The 16,175-nt window shown below is 37.5% G+C and overlaps 1 protein-coding gene across 17 annotated transcripts in view; it reads left to right on the top strand.

The window, feature by feature from the left end:
* Positions 1-16,175, top strand: part of LRRFIP2 (LRR binding FLII interacting protein 2) — a 107,425-nt gene that overhangs the window by 13,034 nt on the left and 78,216 nt on the right. For 15 of the 17 annotated variants that reach the window (XM_044252708.1, XM_044252715.1, XM_044252720.1 and 12 more), the window contains exons 1-2: positions 5,809-5,899; positions 7,382-7,525. In XM_044252708.1, the coding sequence (XP_044108643.1) occupies positions 7,436-7,525 (90 nt within the window). In that variant the 5' untranslated portion in view covers positions 5,809-5,899; positions 7,382-7,435. Of the gene's footprint in view, positions 1-5,808; positions 5,900-7,381; positions 7,526-16,175 lie in introns of those variants that run through there. The other 2 variants (XM_044252709.1, XM_044252710.1) reach the window with 1 other exon arrangement.

A 16,175-nucleotide genomic window follows, 5' to 3' on the forward strand; every position in this document is an offset into this window, starting at 1 on the left:
ACTTGCTTCTATCATGTTAGTTTTGATTTTTCATTTCTTTCAGTGGAAGAAGTGTTTCAGTAATAATTCTGTATACCCCAGGTGGAAAACACACCCTTGTATAATTCAGTAAAAGGACTTCAGTTCCTTTTATTGTTGCTACATACCTAGTAAATTGGAAATAGTGAAAAATGCCTTCCCACTAAGTATATAGGTGTGGTGTTAGATTATATTTGTGTTTGAAAATATGCAATTCTCATGCACCCATGGCTCAACTAAGATTAACCTTAACCATGGGATTTGCTTCTGAATTTTACTTTACTGCCTTCTCTTTTGCTTATTGTGATTTTAGATGTTTGTTTTTTGGTGTTGGTGATAACAGTACATTTCCATAGCATTTTACACTTTATGGAAACTTTTTTTTTAAGGTTTTATTTATTTATTTGTCAGAGAGAGAGAGAGCGTAAGTGCGCAAAAGCAGGGGGAGTGGCAGGCAGAGGAAGAAGAGGAACTCGATTCCAGGACCTGAGAACCTGGGATCATGACCTGAGCAGAAGGCAGATGCTTAACCGAGTGAGCTACCCAGGCTTCCCTATAGAAATTTTTATATCCACTTGACCCAGGAATAAATTTACTAAAAGAAGTGTAAGAATTCATTGAAAGCCACAAAACATAGTGGAATGAAATTAAAGATCTGAATAAATGGAAAGACATTCTATGTTAATGGATTGGAATCAATATTGTTAAGATAGCTATATTATCCAAAATTATCTATAGATTCAGTGTAATCTCTATCAAAATTCCAGCTGCCTCTTTTTTTTTAATTGACATGCCAATCCTAAAATTTATATGGAAGTATAAAGGACTTAGAAAAGCCAGTAAAATCTTAAAAAGAATGAAGTTGAAAGACACACTCTCCCCAATTTTAAAACTTGCTGCAAAGTTAGAGTAGTAATCAAGACAGTGTGATACTGACAGAAGGATTTCTGTATCTATTTATAGATTTATATAGATAGATCAGTGGAATAGAATTGAGATCAATGGAATAGAATAAACCCTTATTTTTATGGTTGATTGGTTTTTGACTAGGCTGCCAAGGTCATTTAGTTGTGGAAAGAATAGTCTTTTCAACAAATGGTACTGGAGCAAGTGGATATCCACTGACAAAAGAATGATCAGTTGGTACCCTGCCTCATACCATATATAAAAATTAACTCAAACTGGATTACAGACTTGAAAGTAAGAGCTAAAATTGTAAAATTCTAAGAAGAAAGCATAATAAATTCTTGAGGTTTTGGGGTAGGCGATGCTTTCTTAGAAATTACATCAAATGGGAGTGCCTAGGTGGCATAGTTGGTTGTATTGGACTCTCGGTTTCCACTTAGCTCTGATCTCAAGCTTGTGGGATTGAGCCCTGTTTTGGGCTCTGTGCTTAGGCGTGGAATCTGCTTGGAATTCATTCTGCGTCTCCCTCTGTCCCTCCCACTTTTGCCCTCTTTCTCTTTTTCTTTTTAAAGAATAAGCAAATAAATCTTTAAAACAAAATGACATCAAATGAAACAACAAAAGAAAAAATAGGTAAATTGACTCCCTCACAATAAAAGCTTTCGTGCTTCAGAGATCACCATTCAGAAAGTATATGTAGAAATAGTGTAAGTACTTTTCCCTTTATCTTTGCCATTTTAGTTTTCCCATTTACTCGTTTGTCCACTCATAAGGCAATGGTTATTATGTACGTAGTGCTTTGCAAATTCAAAGTACATATTTGTTGGAAAGAGAAAATTTAAAAATATGTATTTTATAACAGTTTTCTAATTTTAGAACCTTCATAGTAATTACATTAAAAAAATCGCAACTTTATTGGATGCTTCCTTATCTTGTCTTTGTCTCCCTTGTCTTTGGTTTTATCTTTGTTCTTTGCTGCCTGAGCTTCTGTTGTTCTCCTTCGTACTTCTGTTCTTTTCCTGTTGTTTGCTCTGTTGCACACTTTTAAGTCTGACCTGTCCTTAGCATATGTAATTTTCTCTCTCCCTTCCTTTCATCCTTTGAATGTATGTCCATACGCTCATTTTTGAGGTTCTTTTGTTCTTTCTTTCTTTCTCTCTTTGTTTTTTTTTTTTAAAAGATTTTATGTATTTATTTGACAGAGAGAAATCACAAGTAGATGGAGAGGCAGGCAGAGAGAGAGGAGGAAGCAGGCTCCCCGCTGAGCAGAGAGCCCGATGCGGGTCTCGATCCCAGGACCCGGAGATCATGACCTGAGCTGAAGGCAGAGGCTTAACCCACTGAGCCACCCAAGCGCCCCTCAAATCAAGACTTTTTTAAATTGAAATTACCAGTTCCCATGCCTTTCGTTCACTTATTCATCTGCCTTTCTCAACTAGTTATTTTTTTCCAACACTTTACTATACACATTTTGCAACTTACAGAGAAGTTGAAAGGAGTTCTACTATAAACATTCATGTACTTACTACTTGGAGTCCACTGTTAATATTTTACTGCGTTTGGGGTGCCTGGGTAGCTCAGTTGGTTAAGTGTCTGCCTTCGGCTTAGGTCATGATCCCAGGATTCTGGCATCTAATCCTACATCAGGCTCCTTGCACATTGGGGAATCAGATTCTCCTCAGCTTGCTGCTCCCTCTGCTTGCTTGTGCTATCTGTCTGTCGAGAAAAAAAAAAAAAAAGAATCAATGATAAAAAGATATGCACAGATCTTTAATGATTTCTCTCTTCTAAGTCAGTTGTGTTCTCATGAGAGAACTAACTCCCATTATAAGGCCATACTTCTAAAACTTGTGTGTTCATTTGGAATTTCAAAAATGGACTTTGAATGCCAGAAAGTACCTTAAAATTTTCTTTATAATTTTTTATTATATAAATGTGCTACATAGTGTGATGATTATAGTTAAAGGTATTTTTATTTTTTTTTCTAGATTTTTCCATGCTTCTGCAAATATTCTTAGCATTGCTAATGATATCACATAATGCATGCTGCAGGAAGTAACTTGAGGATGTTTTTGTTTAGTTAAAAGTGCAAGAATTTAAAGAAAGGCCAGGATTGCCCTTTTGTCTGCTTCATAATCTGAATATGTAAAAGAGGTAGTTAATTCAAGACACTTCAAAGATTTATGGAATGCTTTCTAAGTACCTGAACTCACTTGAGCTCCGATTAACCATGTTGGACAGTTGTGTCTGCTCTGTCAGTGAAGAAACCAAGCCTCAGGTAGTGCAGCAGTTGAACTCAGATCCTCTCACTTTAACTTTGGTCCAGTGGGAGCAGCTGCAGTCCCACTCGGTCTTTAGTTCAAGTGCCATTCCAGATAGTGCAATTTGCTGATGAATAAAGACCAAATGTTTTATTGCGTAGACTAATGTTAACTGTAGTGATGACTGATGCAGAGGCTTATACCAATATTTTGAGTTCCACATGATGAAATACTCAGATATAGAGAACTGCAACTATTGGGATCCAGACAGAACTCTGCAAGTGTGCTATATTTAGAATGTGACTTACTGATGCTACTTACCCATTCTATTTTCACAAAAGTGAACAATATCATGATTGAAGTGCCACTTAATGTGGCAAAATGCCTATTTTTCAGAAATATATTAAGTGAGAAACTAATTGGAGAAAAGAAAGCCCTGTTGGTATATTTATTGTGGAAGGTTTCTGTTTCACAACATCCTTCAAGCTACTTCCCTTCTTTCCCTTAGGTAGACAGATCCTTATTGACAAAATATTCTGGAGAAAATCATCTTGACATTGTTCAGGTAATGGGTCTGACAAAATGTGGGCAGTTTTGTTTTTGTCAGTGGATGTAAAGGTTTAGCTCTCAGTTTGGCCAATATCACCAAGGAAAAGCTCCAAGAGATGAACCCAGCTCCTGAAGAAAAGTATTCATGAGGAATCCTCCTTGTGATAGCAACTCACTGAAAGTCCTTTAGGATCAGAAACTGGAAATAATCTATTTCAGATCAACTTTTGAGTCTATAGCCTTATTTTTGTCATTTTGAAGATAGACTGCATAGGAGCCAAAAACCTTTTACTTTTTCTAATATTAGTAAGGATGTCTGCCTACAGAGTACAAATCATGTAATTCTTTCAAAAACATTAGATTGTTTTTTGACATAGGTAATTGTTGATTTGGCTCGTGTGCTCCTGAGAAAGGTGATGGGACCTGGCCAATGACTCATGTAAACCTCTAGATATTCTCTGTAGATAGGACAAGAAGGACAAGGAAGACAGAAGTTTTTCCTATTTCCTGCTTATCCTGTGCCTCTGTCTCTTTTCCTGTCATCTTTCTCTCAGGACTGGCTAGCCTGGAGCCTGTTGAAACAGTTTTGTTTGTTTTTGAGAGAGAGAGAGAGAGAATAAGTAGGGAGGAGAGTCAAGAGAGAGAAGGAGAAGTAGATTCTCTGCTGAGCAGGGAGCCCCATGTGGGGCTCCATCCTGGGACACTGAGATCACAACCCAAACTGAAGGCAGGTACTGAACTGACTGAGCCACCCAGGAGCCCCAAAACATTTTTGTTTTGAGGCGTTTTTAAGAAAAGATAATTCTTTGTAAGTCTGTGTACTAGAAGTATCCTGGCAGATCTGGGGTTTAAGGCAATGTTCCTTGAGGAAGAAGGAAATGGATTATGGAAAAAGAGGAGACAAATCCATTAGAAAGAGTGCCACCAGCAGTGGCTTCAGATAGTGTCTCAGCTGCCTAATTTGGGTGTGATTCATTTTGGGGCCACTTTATTCTTTGAGCCTTGGATCTGGTTTATGCATCTCTCTTTCCCCAGTGTTATTGGAATGTTAGAAAATCAAAAAAAAGAAGAAAAATTGCAGCCATAATCCTTTCCTCCTAACGAAACCACTGTTAAACTTTTGATAAAATATTTACTTCTTCTTCTATAATTATTCTTATGTTCCTGACATTAGAAAATACCTTTTTTTTTGTTTCCTGTTTCTCTGGAATGTCTTTGAATGTGTCCTTGGAAGGCTGGCTGAAGGATGAATATTGGGTGATATTACTGTGCATCAGTTAAATTGTCACTTTGAAAGAGGTGCTTTGAAAAGAAAAGTACTGCATGCTGCTTTTTTCTCAGTAGGTGACTAATACTTATATTGTACATTGTTACTATTAAGTGTATGATCTTTAAAATGGTGCTGAGGGTGAGGATGAGGGAAGACTTCTGAAAAAACAACACTGAGCTTTTCAGAAATTCTCCTGATTTGTGGCTGGGACTTCTCAGCTGCTGCTTTCAGACATAACATTCCTTCTCTTCATTTCCATTTGAAGGAGTCCTTTCTTATCATATCCAGATAGATTTTCTATGGCAGAGTGAGGAACTATCATCAGTCTTCATTTTGATTGACAAACATAGCATGCTAGCTATGTGGGAATAAGAAGTGGTGTCAGATAAGAGGGGAATGGCCTGAATTTTCGTTGAAGACTTTTTTTGGAAGAGTGAATTGATGAAGTGCTTCTGTTTTATTTTGCCTGGAATAAGTAAATTCCAACACATTAAAGTCACTTGGAGTTTTGATATAGTTCATTCTACTGGGACGAACTTACTTGAGAATTCCTTTGCGACTCACGTTTATTTTGTTAAAGCTAGGAAAAAAAAGTTTTAAGTTAATGGGTATTTTGCTAAATGAACTGTACTTCTCAGGAATGTATATCTGCAAGAGGGAGGTCATGCAAATTGGGATGGATTTTCTTTTTTTTTTAACTTTTTTTTTTTTTTTTAAAGATTTTTATTTATTTGTTTATTTGACAGACAGAGATCACAAATAGGCAAAGAGGCAGGCACAGAGAGAGGAAGCAGGCTCCCCGCTGAGCAGAGAGCCCGATGAGGGGGCTTGATCCCAGGACCCTGAGATCACGACCTGAGCCGAAGGCAGAGTCTCAACCTGCTTAGCCACCGAGGTACCCCTGGGATGGATTTTCTTATGGGAATCTTTAATTTCAAATACTATGTGTTTGGAAGGCCAGATCATCTTTACTACCCTTATTATTTAATCCTGGCAGATGAATTTTTCTCCCCTCCTTTTTTTTTGTAAAAATGGGTCTATTTCATAATAACAGCAACAATAATAGATCCATAGATACATTCTTAATTGATGGCCTACATCAGTTTTGTTTGTCATCGTATCTTTGGCACTTTCCACAGTACCCGGTAGTAGCAGGCACGCAGTTATTGTTGCATGGACAGTGTTGGTAATTGTTAATTGCAGAATAATTAATCATTTGTAATTTTATGTGGTAATAGTTTAATTGGAATTGTTTTTAAAATTACACTAAAAAGCCAGTTTATCTTTGCAAGTTTAAGGTTCCATGTTAAAATTTGAATATGTTGAATTTGAATATTCAAATTTGAATATGTTGTTTCAAAGCTTTAGAATGAATGACTTTGTTGAACTGTTTTTTGCTCTGTGATGGAAATAAGTTTTAGAAATAGCTGTAGTAATTTTAAACTGTTAAGTAGAATTATTGCTGACTGCAGTTTTTCTGAGGCTAATGTTACAACACATTCTTTTTTTTTTTTTTAGACTTATTTATTTAATAGATAGTGTGTCCGTGTGAGCATGGGAGCAGGGGTGGGGGAGGGTAAGCAGAGGGAAGGAATCTCCAGCAGATTCCTTGCCAAGCTTGTAGCCGGAGGCTGGGCTCAATCTCACAACCCTGAGCTGAAATCAAGATTCTGTACTCAACTGACTGAACCCCAAGGTGCCCCTACAACATATTCTTATAGATTGCTGTCTGTGGGTATAACATGATAAGAAAGAATTGGAAGAGGGGCGCCTGGGTGGCTCAGTGGGTTAAAGCCTCTGCCTTCGGCTCAGGTCATGATCCCGGGGTCCTGGGATCGAGCACCGCATCGGGCTCTCTGCTCAGCGGAGAGCCTGCTTCCTCCTCTCTCTCTGCCTGCCTGTCTGCCTACTTGTGATCTCTGTCAAATAAATAAATAAAATCTTAAAAAAAAAAAAAAGAAAGAAAGAATTGGGAGGTTTAATAATTAGTATAAATTTAAATATTCTAAAATTTGTTGGAATAATTTGATAGGAAAACGTATTTGGTGACTAATTTATATGTAAATACACAAATATAATTTTTCTAAAAGTGAATATGTAAAGGAGCTTTAAAATAGTACAAAGAGGGGCGCGTGGGTGGCTCAGTGGGTTAAGCCTCTGCCTTCGGGTCATGTCATGATCTCAGGGTCCTGGGATCAAGCCCCACATCGGGCTCTCTGCTGAGCAGGGAGCCCGTTTCCCTTTCTTTCTCTGCCTACCTCTCTGCCTACTTGTGATCTCTGTTGAAGAGATAAATAAAGTCTTTAAAAAACAAATAAATAAATAAACTGGTACAAAGAGAAACATCCTAAGTAAATTCTGTTTCTGTTTATTTCAGGGCCAAACACAGTGAAATCACATTTCACAGTTAAAACACCATTAAGAAGACAATATGGGGACTCCTGGTTCTGGAAGGAAAAGGACGCCTGTAAAAGACCGATTTTCTGCAGAAGATGAAGCTTTGAGTAACATTGCCAGAGAGGTGTGTCTGGAAAACCCCCTCTCAACATTGAGTTGCACAGTTGGAAACGTAAAAGTGCTGAGGGGGAGGTATATATAGGCTTTCATTTACTGAGCAGATTTTAGAATGCTTACTTGTGAATAAGATGTTGAATCTGACCTCTAAATACTGTATTAGAATAGAATATAGTTATTTGGATATTTTTTCCTCTTACCGAAAAATTAACTTTTCATTTTATTTTTTGTGGATCACTTTGAGGTACCTGTAATGTTTTGAAATTTATAATGAATCTTTAGTATTAAAACTTTTACGGTAATTAGAATGTAGAAAATATGATAACTGTATTATTGAAACACTCATGGGCTATACAGTTAGCATATTCAAGGAGGCACTGTATAAATGTTGATAGAAAGAGGCCTTACTTGGTGTCTGCCCAGATTCAGTTATTTTAGCTGTTTTTTGAAATACTGCAGTGGAATTTTTATGTTTAACTTTCAGCTAGCACCAGAGCTTCTGGAGCATTTTTGTTTTGGTTTGTTGACAACTCAGAAGAAAGAAGAAAATGGAGAGGGTTGTCACCTGTTGAATCATTGGCAACATTTCCTGTTGCATATTGGAAATTTAAGATAACTCCCAGCTGTGATTTCTTAGTGAGGTGCCAACTTTGTTTCAGACTCTGACTCTATCTGCAGCTGCAGACCTGACCATAAATTAATCTGGTACAAGAATTGGTTAGAGCATTATTAAATTATATTCTTTTTGTGAAGATTAGTCCCTCACCACTTCCTCTTTGTTATTCTTAGTAAATAGCTCATTTAGTACTGGTGCTATTTCCTTTTTTGACATATTATACAGTCTTTTTTTTTTGATCCAGCTCATTGTTACATTTTTCCTCTGGTAAGCTACTCAGTTAGCTTTTGAATTAGATGTCAAATTCTGTAGAGGGATGTTTGAAGCAAAGAAAAGTTGTCTAACAACTATTGACAAGCTTATGATACTTTAACAAAATCACTTTTAAAAAATCAAGTTGAGATATTTTCAGATAAGAGGGTAAAAGATACTTTTTTTTTTTTTTTAAAGATTTTATTTATTTATCTGACAGAGATCACAAGGAGGCAGAGAGGCAGGCAGAGAGAAAAAGGGGGAAGCAGGCTCCCCGTGGAGCAGAGAGCCCAACGTGGGGCTCGATCCCAGGACCTCGGGATCATGACCCGAGCCGAAGGCAGAGGCTTTAACCCACTGAGTCACCCAGGAGCCCCTAAAAGATACTTTAAAATGAAGTGAAAATGAGATACAAGGATCTTAAATATTTGCACAAATGAAGCATTTTGGAAGCCTATGTTTGGAAACATAGTTTTATTTGAAAAGTGAAACTACTCAAAGTGTTCACTTCCCAAATTAGAGGGATTTACCCAGATTTCTATAAAGATAGAAAATGTTGGCACCTTCTCGGCTTTTTTGTACTAAGTATTTGAACTCTTTTTGGATTTATGATGCTTTGTTTGCAAAAGTGGGTGTATTCTAAACATTTAACACTTGAGTGCTTTCTGTGCGACAAATGCTTCTACGCATTTAAGCTGCATTAATTCATTTAATCTTCACAAAATTCCGAGATTGGTTTTATTATCTCCATTTTAACAAAGAAACCATTGCACAGAAAAGTTAAGCATCTTTCCTAAGGTCACACAGCCAAAAAATAGCAGAGCTTGGTTTCGATCACGTGAAGTCTAGCTCCAAGGTCTTAGCATTTAACTGCTTGCTGTGCTGTTTCTCAGTATTCTCCAACTCCCCCATTAATAGTTTGTTTTTTGGTAACTATTCATGACTTTGAAAGTACTTCCTCATTTTGATTCTCACAATAACCTTGTGAGTTAGGAAGGATATGTATTACTATTCGCCTTATTTGCAGATGAGGAAACAGACAAAGCTGAGAGATAAAAGTCTAAAAGATATCAGAGCTGGGGTTCTAATTCAGCTACTTAAAACCATTGTTTATTCTACTGTCCCATACTGTTTCCAGAAGAGGCGGGCTTTGGAGAGTTTTAAGTGTGGCTTTGAATCCTGCCTCAACTAGTTTCTTGTTGAGTGATTTTGTTAAGTAATTCTTATGGACTCCAGTTTCCTCATTTGTAAAATGGGAATAATATTGTCTTCATGTACTATAGGGCTGTTGTGATGATTAAAGGACACAAAGCATGTAAACCTTTATCCTAGTGTTAGGTTTGCAGTGGGCTATTTTGTTGCCTAGTAATAAGTTGAAATTGAAAGTGATACTAGAAATTTAAAAAGATATTTATTAAGATAGGTGTTCTAAAACATGGTTGATCACCAGACCCCTCAGGGAACTTTTTCAGTGTGCACAGTCCCTGGCGTTTCTTGTACTTGCTAAATCGGAATCTGTGGGAGTTGAGCTCAGAAACCTGTATTTAAGTGCATGTGCGCTTGTGCATGCACACTGACACACAGACACACAAGCAGTTTTCTTCCTGGGGGATCTTGATGGCCAGTCAGATTTGGGAACCATGAAACAAATGCAGAGAGGAAAAAACAACAACACAACAACAACAACAAAAACAAAACAGAAACAAAATACAGAAGAGATCTTATCCTGGATGGTCAGCTTTTTATACCTACAGGTTGGTTTTTTTTCTGTAAATTATTATTTTGCTATGAAATAACTTAGATTAATACAGTTATTAAATCACAAATTATAGTATAATAATAAAAATTATTATAAAAGGATTTAAAAGGAGAGTATTTTTAGTTTTTATTTTTATTTTCAGAGCTCTGAATATGAATATGCCAACTCTTCATAACCTGGTCAAAAGGCTCAGCCTAACCCTCAATATGAAAGGGCCAATTTTTATTAAGATTCAAATTATTTATTTGTGTGATGTAGTAGTTTCAAAACTAAAGTTTGAAAACTTTAGAGGAAATAGGGTTAGCAGTTTTAAAATAATTTCTTCATATATTTCTTGTGATTCTTTTTTTTCTTGAAAGTTTTCATAACAGTTCTCAATTGTTCATTCATACATTACATGGTTGACATTTGCACATCACCCCTAGACTTTATTTTCTCCCATATGATCATCCCTTTCACAAAAAAACAAAAAACAAAACATGCCTGAAGAGGAAGAAACCAAACAGAATAGAACCCCCATAGTGATTAAAGAGGACAAATAGCTTAATCCCCCCTTTAATTGTTAAATCTCAACAGTTTAGTTTGTCTTTCTCACTTCAAATTGTTTTTTTGAGGTAGACAGGGAATACCATAAATAAAAATAACCTCTTTTTTCTCCTGCTTACTATTTGCTCAGGTTTCTTTGCTCCTCAGTTGGCCCCAAGTCAGGGAACTAGAGGGAATGAGAAGGAAAAGAAACAGAAGTCATAGATATATTCTGCAAATTGGATAATTTACATGCTAAAATACGGAATTGAGTATGTAAAAAAAAAAGTACTAAAATACGGAACTGAGTTATGTATGGTAAAACATACATAACATAAAACTTACCCATGTTTACAAGTGTGCGATTCTGTCGCCTTAAGTGCATTCATATTGTGCAACCATTATCACCACCCATCTACAGAAGTCTTCATTTTTGATGACCTGTGTACATTTATAAAAGATGTTTGGGTGTTTGAAGACTGCTTTGTGAAGTCAGGAATGTGGATGGATTTAGAAGCCCTGTCCTGTCTGTAATGGGCATGTTGCTCTCTGTTGGGGGAGCATGGGCTATCACAGCTCTTGGAAGAGTTCAGAGGAGCTGTGTCAGAAGGGATCACCAGCAAGTCCTCTCGGATGTCAGAGGACCAATCTGCAAGCTTTTTCTTCCTTCTTGCTTGTTCGGCTTTGATTGTTCCACAGGTTTGGGGGAAATGCACTTAGAGAGTTGACTTTAAGTGAAACTTATCTGAAAGCACAAAGTGTATCAAATTGGGAACCTTTAGGCAGCTAGCTTTCCAAAGGAGAAAGATGAGGGTAGCATGGAAGCTGTTTATGCCGCCTTACTACAGGTAGTTTGACAGATATCATGGTGACTGTTACCAGGAAAAGAAATTAAGCCTTTTGAAGGGATAGCGAACAGTCTTTTTAAGGCATCACACAACCCTGGAATATTAATGATTTCCTTGTTTTAGAGCTGCATATATCCAAATGTTATCAGAATGTTGCTTATTTTTGGACCTTATGATCTGAAAGTCCTTGTAGCTCTAAAATTTGGTGAGTTCCCTTGAGATTCAGGACCCAAAGAGATTCATGTTCATAATGTGCAGTTCTCTCAAATCTAAAGGATCAATGAAAAGCATAGAAATTGATCATCTTTTATAGGAATTGGAGTTTAGCAAATGGAGTGTTCAGAGACTTGTTGTTGAGCAGAATGTTCATATAGACATAGACATAGTAGGTGCATACACCTACTAGTAATAAAGAAGAAAGGAAGCTTTTGTGGCTTTTTGACATTTGTGGCTGCTAGGGCTTTCAGATTTTATTTAAAAATATTTATTTATTTATTGAGAAAGAGAGAGAGAGAATGCATGAGAGGGGGAGAGGGCAGAGTGGAGGGAGAGAAGGAGAATCCTCAAGTAGACTGGTATCATGGAACTGGATATCATGACCTGAGCCAAAATCAAGAGTCACTTAACTGAGCCACCCAGGCACCCCCAGATTTCATTTTTCAAAATAGCTTTATTGAGATAAATTTTATCCATTGAAATATACAATTCAATGGTTTTTGGTATTTTACAATATTAATTTTTTAAAAGTTGTGATTATAGTATGTATAACAAAATTTGCCATTTAAACTATGTTTTCAGACTACGGTTCAGTGGCATTCATTGCATTTACAGTGTTTTGCAACCATCACCACTGTCTGTTTCTAAATAGTGATGAAAATCTGTTCTTTTCATCACCCCAGATAGAAACTGTAACCATTAAGTAAGAACTCCCATTCCCCCCTCTTCCAGATCCCGGTGAATTTTAATCTGCTTTATGTCTCTATGAATTTGTCTAATTCTGAATATTCCATACAAGCAGAATTACACAGTATTTTTCCTTTTGTATCTGGCTTTTTTCTCTTAGTGTAATGACTGCAAGATTCATCTATGTTGTAGCATGTATTAGAACTTGATTCCTCAACCCCCCCACCTTAACTTCTTTGCTTTTTTAAGACTGAATAATTTTCCACTGTATGAATATATTACATTTTGTTTATCCATTTATCTGTTGATGGATACTTCGTTGGACTTCATTTTGCTGTCTGTGGAAGTAACAGCCATCCCAGGCATCTAGCAGTGAAAACCAGAAGTTTTTGCAGGCTTTGATTATGTATCAGCAGCCTGAACAGAAGGATACAAAGACAGGAATTGGGCTTAGTTTAAAAGATACTGTTATCTCACTATTTTACTTGGTTATTTATTCATTTTTAGGGCATGGTAAATTAAGGATAAAAAACTTGGTACAGATAGCAGCTTTTGAAATGCAAAGAATCACCATAATCACAATATATATGGGTGTTAATACCATCTTTCATTTAAGAATAGAGGTTAAATTTGCAATGATGTGGATGGAACTAGAGGGTATTATGCTTAGCGAAATAAGTCAATCGGAGAAAGACAACTATCATATGATCTCCCTGATAAGAGGCAGTGGAGATGCAATGTGGGGGGATTGAGGGGTAGGAAAAGAATAAATGAAACAAGATGGGATCGGGAGGAAGACAAACTATAAGACACTCTTAATCTCACAAAACAAACTGAGGGTGGCCTGGGGGAGGGGGGTAGGGAGAGGGTGATGGGGTTATGGACATTGGGGAGGGTATGTGCTATGGTGAGTGCTGTGAAGTGTGTAAACCTGGCGACTCAGACCTGTACCCCTGGGGCTAATAATACATTATATGTTTATTAACAAAAAAAAGAATAAGCCTCTTTGGAGAACAGTGTGGAGATTCCTCAAGAAATTAAAAATAGAGCTTCCCTACGACCCTGCAATTGCACTCCTGGGTATTTACCCCAAAGATACAGATGTCGTGAAAAGAAGGGCCATCTGTACCCCAGTGTTTATAGCAGCAATGGCCACAGTCGCCAAACTATGGAAAGAACCAAGATGCCCTTCAACGGATGAATGGATAAGGAAGATGTGGTCCATATACACTATGGAGTATTATGCCTCCATCAGAAAGGATGAATACCCAACTTTTGTAGCAACATGGATGGGACTGGAAGAGATTATGCTGAGTGAAATAAGTCAAGCAGAGAGAGTCAATTATCATATGGTTTCACTTATTTGTGGAGCATAACCAATAGCATGGAGGACAAGGGGCGTTAGAGAGGTGTAGGGAATTTGGGTAAATTGGAAGGGGAGGTGAACCATGAGAGACTATGGACTCTGAAAAACAGTCTGAGGGGTTTGAAGTGGCGGGGGGGGTGGGAGGTTGGGGGTACCAGTTGGTGGGTATTATAGAGGGCACGGCTTGCATGGAGCACTGGGTGTGGTGAAAAAATAATGAATACTGTTTTTCTGAAAATAAATAAATTGGAAAAAAAAAAAAAGAATAGAGGTTAAAAGGGTGCCTGGGTTGCTCATTTGGTTAAGCATTCAACTGTTGGGTCTCGGCTAGGGTCTTAATCTCAGGGTCATGAGTTTAAATCCTGTACTGGGCTCATGCTGGGTGTGGAGCCCTAAAAAAAAAAAAAAAAAAAAAGGAAAGAAAAAAGGAATAAAGTCTTAAAAAACTGCACAAATTTTGAATGTCATTCATTCAGTAGATGTTTTTTGAGCATCTGTTCTTTGCAGGTGCTGTGTCAGATGTGAAGGATAGGTGGTGGACAGGTCTATCATAGTCCTTGCCCTCATGGAGCTTAGAGTCTATAGGGAGAAATAGACATTAAATAAAGAATTACAGAATGGACTAGTTGTTCAGTTTTCAGTTCCCTTTTTTCTTCAAAATTAATGTCTACATTTAACATGATAATTTCTGTCTTGAAAGCTACGATTGTCAGTGTACCTCACAGTGCATTCTTAGAATTGAGGAAATATAGTAATCTATTTATTTACAACTGTGTTAAGTGCTTTGAATGGACAGTAAATGATCTTATTAAAAAGTGTGTGATGGGGGACTTGACATGTTTGGGGTCTTTGGGAAGGCAACTGAGTTCTGAAGGGTGAATGGAATTATTCAGGGGAAAGAGTTGTTAGATGTGGGAAAGAGCTTTCCAGTCAGAGGAAGAATGTGTGACAAGATTTTGAGCCTGAACGAGTATGGAGAATTTGAGGAATAATAACAACAGCTAACATGTACTGATTACTGAGCTCTGGCTTTTTTCTCTTAGTGTAATGACTGCAAGATTCATCTCTATGTTATAACATGTATTAGAACATTAGGTACCAATTACTGTCCTAAGTTCTTTATTTTATCGATTATGAATGCCAGGCATGGAGAAGTAAAGTAATTTGCCCAAGGTCACATAGCTAGAAGGGTAAGGCTGAAATTTGTGTTTAGGCTCCTCTGCTTGTAAACTGCTATGCCTCCTGTGAGATCACTGTTAACACTAACATGCACAGCAAGGAGGAGAGAAACCAGAGAGGTAGGCAGGAGGCAGATCATATAAGCCAGTGGTTTTCAACCCTGGGTGATTTTGTCCCCCACAGGACATTTGGCAATATGTGGAGATATTTTTGTCTGTCATAACAGGAGGAGGGGTGTGCTACTGGCGTTTTTGAGTAGAGACCAGGGATGCTCATACATACCTTACATTGCACAGGACAGCCCCCCACAACAAAGAATTATCTGGTCCAAATAGTCAGTAGTTGAGAAGCCCGTTACAGTTTTTATAGACCGTATTTAGGATTTGGGTCTATGTCCTAAGAACAATGTAAAAACATTGGAGGGTTTTATTAGGGGTATGACATGATCAGATCTGTGCCTTAAAAGGCTGACTTTAGTGCAGATTAGAGATTATAACAGAAAGGATATTAGTGGATGCGGGGAGATGAGTTGTGAGACTTGCAGAGGCAGTGGGGGCGTGGCCCAGAGGGATGGCAGTGGGGAAGGTGAGAAATAGTTGGGATGGAGAAGAAGTCAATGCTCAGTGAGTGGCTGTGTTTGGGGAGTAGAGAGGGGAAAGTTTGGATTGTGCCTCTGGGTGGTGGTAGGGAACATTTGAATGGGCAGGAGTCTTGGAGAGGGAGGACCATGGATTTATGTTGTATGTGTTGTATTTAAGGTGCCTATGAAGCATCTAAGTGGAGACTGAAGAGGCAGTTTGTGGATATGGATCAAGAACTCTAAGAAGTCTGGACTGTAAATAAACATTGAAACCTGTGAGCATGTAGAAGGAGGTGATTAAAATCATTAGTGTGGATGAAATTTATCTAGGGGGGAAGTGTAGAGTTGAAAATAGTCACTCCTCAGGCTGAGTCCTACAGTACTCCAGGATTTCAAGGTCAAGTCTTGGGTCCTTCTTAATTCTGACACTTTTTTGGTCATCCTTTTGTGCTTGGTTCAGATTGTTCTATGCAAATCGGACTTGTCTGGAAAGCTAACTCCACAGAAGGCATAATTACTCTTATTTAAAATACTTTTGAGTGTTCTCAGTGGTGATACACAAAAATTTATAAAAAATTATGAAATGTAAATCAATTTCTTAGAGTTATGAAGAGTGACTTTTTTTTATT

This window comes from Neovison vison, chromosome 6 (genome assembly GCF_020171115.1).
Source record: "Neovison vison isolate M4711 chromosome 6, ASM_NN_V1, whole genome shotgun sequence".
NCBI lineage: Eukaryota > Metazoa > Chordata > Mammalia > Carnivora > Mustelidae > Neogale > Neogale vison.